The following is a 7,156-nucleotide window of genomic DNA, read 5'->3' as shown; positions in this document are numbered from 1 at the left end:
ATTTCGATAATTTAGATTGCAGAGAGAATGTGCAGGATCGCGGTAACGTCCGGTCATGTGGCAATAATCGCGCACCCTCGTATCATTCGACGCGAATGGCTTATCGCAGATATGACACCGCGTCACGCTACGGTATGCCTCTAATTGTTCCTCCGATAACGTTTCCATGAGGACATTAATTGATAAACGAGTCTTAACATTATACGCTAATTCTTCAAATTGTTTAGTGAACCACGTAACGCAATCTTTATCGCGACGAAACCGGTATGCGGATAACGCGTTGTCGTACGAGCATCGCACGTAATATCCGATGCTGAATACCTCATGTTGTTGATATGTGTATGACGCTTGCTCTGTATCATGTTGCGTCTTCCGCAGCACACACTCGAGGTCCGCGTAGACGATAAAGGGCACTCGTTCGTTGTGGTTTACATTCCGGAAATTCAACTACTTGTCGTCTTCGGCAGGCAATGTGATAGCGCAGTCGTTCATTCTCTGACAGTCTACAGCGTGTAATTGCAACCTCTCGCATGATGAAAAATAGTGCTGTAAAGCCGAAAGCGAAGTCGTGCATGCATATCGATACAATTAAGACGTGACGCAGGTCTACGGACCCTAAGCGTATGTCACGCAGCGGATCCGAGTGGTGCCCCCCGATCCGTCCAAAAAACATCGATAAATAAACTAAATTATGTGACAGGTGTCACAGGACAATGCAGATCGTAAATTTGCTTGTCCCACCATATCTACGCCGAAGATTTCCTGGCGGTACGCGAGGGAACATGAAGAAACGTGTACGCGAAAACACTCTTCTCCCGTTCCCCGCTAAGACCATCACGCGAATCGCTTATTGGTCCATACGGCGCCCTTCTCCAAATCAAGGGACGTCAATTTGTGGTTCATCATCGAATCGCAATGCGGAAAGTTACACCAGCGGAAGGGGTGTCGCCAAGGAAGATCTCGTCAGGCTCTCGAGCAGTCTGAGTAGATGCGTCGTTGCGCGTTCTCGATGTGTGCGCGCGACATCAGTTCTCGATATTATACACGAATCGAACAGTGATAAGTCGGTCTTATACGCGAATGCGAACAATTATAAGTCGATCTTATACGCGAATGCGAACAGTGATAAGTCAGTCTCATACGTGAATGCGAACAGTGATAAGTCGGTCTTATACGCAAGTGGGAACAATTATAAGTCGATCTTGTACGCGAATGCGAATAATTATACGTAGAGACTTCGAACTTGAAAAACGTGCAATTTAGGGCATTATGGTTCTCAAACGTTATTAAACTGTGCATCGGCGTGCATAATAGCGCGGTACATGTATAATTCGCGTCTTGTGAATATATAATAAACTGTGATATAATATAAATATTGTATTAATCTTATTAACTATAGACCTTTAACCAAGGACCTTTACTCGAAACCGCGGTGTGCGTGTTTGTGTGCAACGCCCACCAGTTTTTCCACAGAACATTTTGGTGCCTCCTGTGAGGTCAGAAGACCTCATCACGTCGTTGGAAACAACCAACCCGAAGCGATCAGATCAACAAGGGTCAACCGCATAAAGGTCACGGTCGACAGACGGACAGCACGCATTCGGCTGGGTTAAAGTAGATCGCTCATCCCACAATCGTTAAAATGGCTGATAGAGTCAAACTCCTCGTACAAAAGAGGAAGTCTTTAAAGTCGCAAATTACGAATCTCGCAAACTTAATAGACAAGGGCAAGTTAGACAACACTACTTTAAAATTCGTTATGCTCGTTTGAGTGACCTGTATCACGCGTTTGAAGACTACAATGACGAGCTTTGCAGTAATAAATCCAAACGATGCACATAAGATCGAGTTTGAAAACGCTCAAGAACGTTTTTATAATCTTGCGGGTAAAAGCGAAAGCATGTTGAACCCTATAACGCGTACAGATACGGATCCGGCGAGTCTCACAACTCAAGTGGACGGTCGCGAAACGCCGTCGGCCGCGAAAGACGGCGAATGAAATTATCCGACGCGACGCTGCCGAGCTTTGACGGTAGTTACGAGAAATGGCTGAAGTTTAAACGCGCGTTCAATAATATGATCGGTTCTCAGACGGATTTGTCAGACGACGATAAACTATATTATCTAACAGCCGCGCTGACCGGGGGAAGCCGCTACCAAATTAATATCTTCGCAGAAGAGAGCACAAGTTACTCACAGGCGTGGGAACTATTAAAACGTTCATATGACGTAAAGAGAATTTTAGTATCTCGGCATCTAGCGGCGATTTTGAACTCAAACCCTTTGGATAAAAAAACAACAAACGGTTTAATGCGACTCGCGGACGAGACGCAGCAGCATGTCGCATCGCTAAAAACTCAAGGAGTGTTCGTGAATCCAGAGACCATCGTATACGCGTTAGAGACAAAATTACCAAAGGCGACGCTGGATAAATGGGATGCGACTCTCGAAAGAGACGAACTTCCGATTTCAAACAAGCTATACAAATTCCTGTACAAGAACGCCGTATCCGCCTCGAAACGAGAAAGAGCGAAGTCAGTAGAATCGCAAAAAACAACGGTAGAAGGATCAAGCAAACGAAGAAGAACGTCGGAAATAGAGCATTTGTATCGAACACCGCACATAATTGTCCGCATGCAAAGGCAAACGACATCCGCTATATTTATGCAACACGTTCAAACAGTTGTCGGTGCCTAAACGGATCGAGACGGTCCGAACGCAAAACTATGCTACAATTGTATGCGGTCACATCGAGATCGTCCGTGCAAATTCTCCAAGTGCACTGTCTGCCAAAGGACGTACAATACATTGCTACATTTGAAAGGAGCAAAAACCGTGAGCAATTCTAACACGACCGAGGACATGAATAATTCCACATGACTAGAAAAACGATTGACGATTCGCGCAACAAATCTTGCGCTGTTGTCGTATAATACAACGCCACAATTATTAACAAGCGCAATAGTTTGTGGTTCGCGCACGTAATATTCGCGGTCGTAATAACGAGTTGTCAAATATCGCGCGCTGCTCGACACATGCGCTACCGCCAATTTCATTTCCGAGCACGTCGTGAAATGCTTGCGGATACCGATAACGACGCAATCAACGAATATCGGCGCGATTAACGCGACCACTACCGTGTCGAGGGGCATAGTGCAAATAATCGCGCATTCTATTCATGACGGTTTTACTAAAAACTTAACTTGTTTAACGATACCGACCATCTCGGACTTGATCCCGTCGGAGATATTCCCGCGGAACGCGGTTAAAATCCCTCCAAATATACGATTAGCCGATCCCGATTTTCATTTGCCGCGTCCCGTCGAGTTGTTGATAGGTTTCCGAGGCGACGCTGTCATTATTCTCCATCGGTCCAAATCGATTTGTCACGCGACGGACACGATTTATACTTACAGAAGACGCGTCTCGGTTGGGTCGTCGCCGGTGGTCAGGTAACGCAAAACGCGACCCGTTGCGAAATCTCGTACCTAACAGCATTGGAGAAGCAGGTAGAAAAATTTTGGTCGATTGAGGAATTATCGAATAGCCCGGAATCGAACAAATTAGATGAATGCGAAACTCATTTTTGCAGAACCGTGTCACGTGACTACCGGACGTTACACAATACGGCTACCTTTCAATAATTCGAGCAAGCGTCTCGCAATTCGCGAAGCGTTGCGTTTAGACGCTTATTGGCGTTAGAACGGGAAATTCCAATCAAATGCAAAAATAAAGACAAATACACTCAGGCGATAAACGAGTATCTTAAATTAAATTATCTATCCGTAGTAATCCAGAAGGCGATGGGTACTACATGCCTCATCAGTGCGGTGTTTAAGGAAACAAGTAACACTACAAAAATGTGAATAGTGTTTGACGCATCTGCGAAAGCGAGTAACGGCGTTTCATTGAACGATTTACTGTTGGTGGGGACCTACAATATAGGACAAATTATTTTCTCACCTGATACGACTTCGTACTTACGCGTATGTCATTACCGCTGATATTGAAAAAATGTAACTACAGGTACTATTACATAAGACGATCGACGATATCAGCGGATTCTTTGACGCACAAACGACAAAATTGAAACGCTTCAATTCAACACTCTCACATTCGGGGTATCTTCCTCGCCGTTCCTCGCAATTCGCACCATACATTAAGTTAGCCGACGATGAGTGCAATGAGTATCCCAGAGCCGCGAACATTCTCAAAACGCACCTATACGTGGACGACCTGTTGTCAGGAGCCGACACTCTTGAAGAAGCACGAAAAATTCGGGATGAAATTATTGCGCTCCTTAGTCGCAAAGGAAGATCATCATTCGACAATGGGCGTCTAACGATAAACGTGTAATTCACGACTTGTTGAACAACGCGATACACGCCAATCTCGTTTTCGACAAAGACCATTCATTACGAATACTTGATATAATATGGTCCGCGCGAGAGGACAAAATTCGATATTCTGTACGCGATGTTAAAATCACTGAAAACTAACGAAGAGAATATACTGTCCGAAATATCGAAAATTTTCGATCCGTTAGGTTCATTAGGTCCCGTCGTATTAAATGCGAAAAAATTAATGCAAGATGTTCGGCGATTGTCGGTTTGAAATAGGATGAATCGGTACCGCAAAGTATATACACGGCTTGGACAGAATTCGTTCGGCAACTCAATCTGATAAACCAAGCGTCGTTCGATCGTAGAATACTGTCCCGAGAACATCGCCAAGACATTCAAAATTCACGGTTTCTGCGACGCCAGTATGACCGGATATGGGGCGTGCATTTACATGCGCGCATTTAAGGACGGAAACGCGGTTGTTAAACTTCTGTGCGCGAAATCACGCGTCGCGCCAACTTTAAACAACACCACACCGCGGCTCGAACTTAGCGGCGCGATTCTGCTAGTGCGCCTATACCGGGAGGTAGCACGCGTACTTAACGCTACACCGACTAAAACGATTTTTTGGTGCGACTCGACAATCGTGTTGCAATGAATAAAAACATCCCCGCATTTATTAACACGTTTGTAGCGAACTGTGTAACCGAAATCCAGAAGTTCGTTGATCCGCATGAGTGGCGACACGTGCGAACAAAGGACAATCCTGCCGACGCGCTTTCTAGAGGGCAGTTAGTTACCCCACGCGTTTCTGCGAAACCGGCAGTGGTTCTCGGGGCCGGAATGGCTAGTTCGGGAAGAAAACGAGTGGCCCAATAACGCCGCGTAGGCAGTCGAGCTGCCTGAATTAAGGAAATCCGTGTGCTTGACGACCACGGTCGTCGAACCCGATCTATTCAAAAAATATTTGTCATATTTCAAACTAATAAGAATCATGGCATACTGTCAACGTTTTCGACCTAACAACGCGTTCACCGGGCCGCTTTCTATAACGGAAATCGACGAAACGGAACAACGACTATTAAAAATCATACAAGCCGGACGATTTTCCGACGAAATTACAGAACTCGGAAACGCGAGATCCCTAACACGCGGAAGATTAGCGAACTTAAGTCCGTTCCTCGACGATGACGGCATACTACGCGTCGATGGCCGCCTTCGGATGTCGAACTTGACACATGCCAGGAAGCATCCGATTTTGCTCCCAAGCAAACACAGCATGACCGACTGCATTATCCGCGAAATTCACGAACGGTATTATCATACCGGCATTCAAAATACATTATACCATCTACGACAAAAATTCTAGGTAATCGACGGTTGAAACCAGATACGGAAAGTTATTCGTATGTGCGTACGTTGCGTCCGGTTCAATGTCGCTGCCGCCGCGCAGAGTACAAAATGGAGATCTTCCGTCGTCGCGGGTACGCGAATCAATTCCATTCACGAATACCGGGATCGATTTTTGTGACCCGTTCTATATTAAAGAAAAAAATATCGTAATCGGACACGCGTCAAAGTTTACGTATGCGTATTCGTGTGCATGTCGATAAAGGCGGTCCATCTAGAGATTGTCAGCGATCTGACCTCGGACGGTTTCCTCGACGCGCTACGGAGATTTATAGCAAGACAAGGATGCCCGGAGCATTTGTATTCCGATAACAGGACCAACTTCAGAGGTGCAAACAATCAGTTGAGAGAAATGTACGCTTGTTTTAACTCAAAGAACCATCGAGATGCCGTAAATAAGTTCACGCTCGAACATCGTATCACGTGGCATTTCATACCTCCGGCCGCGCCACATTTTGGGGGTCTTTGGGAATTGATGGTGAAACTATTCAAGCATCATCTCAAACGCGTCATAGGAGAATCCCTATATACGTTCAAACAATTAGACACGTTCGTAACTGATATAGAAGGTATTTTAAATTCTCGCCCAATCACTTCTTTATCTTCCGATCCGAGTAATTTACTAGTGCTGACACCCGCCCACTATCTCATCGGCCGACCACTAACAACGCTCCCGGAGGGAGATTTAACTTCTGTTTCAGCAAACCGATTAACTGTCTGGCAGCATGTCAGCAAGATGCGGCAAGATTTCTGGGCCCGTTGGTACCTCGAATACTTGAATGAACTCCAGGTACGCAGCAAATGAGTCAAGGACGGTCCCTTGCTGGGCGTCAACGATATTGTCCTAATTAAGGACAAAAATTTACCGTGTACTCAATGGCTAATGGGCCGGGTTACCGAAATTTACCCAGGCGAAGACGGAATAACACGAAGCATCACCGTCAAGACGGCAAACGGTAATATAAATAAGGCGGTAAGATATTTATGCCCTTTACCGATTAATGAATAGCAACGCTACACGTTGCCATAATAATTTAGCAAGCAATATCGAAGCGCAGAACCTATTGTGACCCGGAGGCCAAGTCCTCCTAGGCGTTGTCACGTATCGACCCGGGGCTGCCTTCGGTAGCCCCTGAGGCGTTGTCGTGTACTGGGAAACGTATCGCTATTAAACAGCTTCAGCGCATACCTTAAGCGACTCGAGGCCGAGACCTCTAAGCGTTGTCGCGTACCGACTCAAGGAGGCCCATCCTTAAGCGTGTCGTGTACTAAGGAATGCGAAAGATCAGTTGATCGCATCCGCTCCCAACGGGGGGAGGATGTACGAAAGAGAAGTCGTGCACGCATATCGATACAATTAAGACGTGACGCAGGTCTACGGACCCTAAGCGTATGTCACGCAG

General features: G+C 46.0%; 1 protein-coding gene across 1 annotated transcript; it reads left to right on the top strand.

Moving 5' to 3' along the window:
• Positions 1 to 5,946: 5,946 nt before the first annotated feature.
• LOC105830274 lies at positions 5,947 to 6,558 on the top strand. The gene has a single exon (XM_012669494.2). The coding sequence runs from the start codon at positions 5,947 to 5,949 to the stop codon at positions 6,556 to 6,558; it is 612 nt and encodes a 203-aa protein (XP_012524948.2).
• Positions 6,559 to 7,156: the final 598 nt, after the last annotated feature.

Source organism: Monomorium pharaonis, unplaced genomic scaffold, assembly GCF_013373865.1.
Source record: "Monomorium pharaonis isolate MP-MQ-018 unplaced genomic scaffold, ASM1337386v2 scaffold_42, whole genome shotgun sequence".
NCBI lineage: Eukaryota > Metazoa > Arthropoda > Insecta > Hymenoptera > Formicidae > Monomorium > Monomorium pharaonis.
The sequence above is the reverse complement of the archived record's forward strand: the minus strand, read 5'-3'. Positions and strand labels throughout refer to the sequence as shown.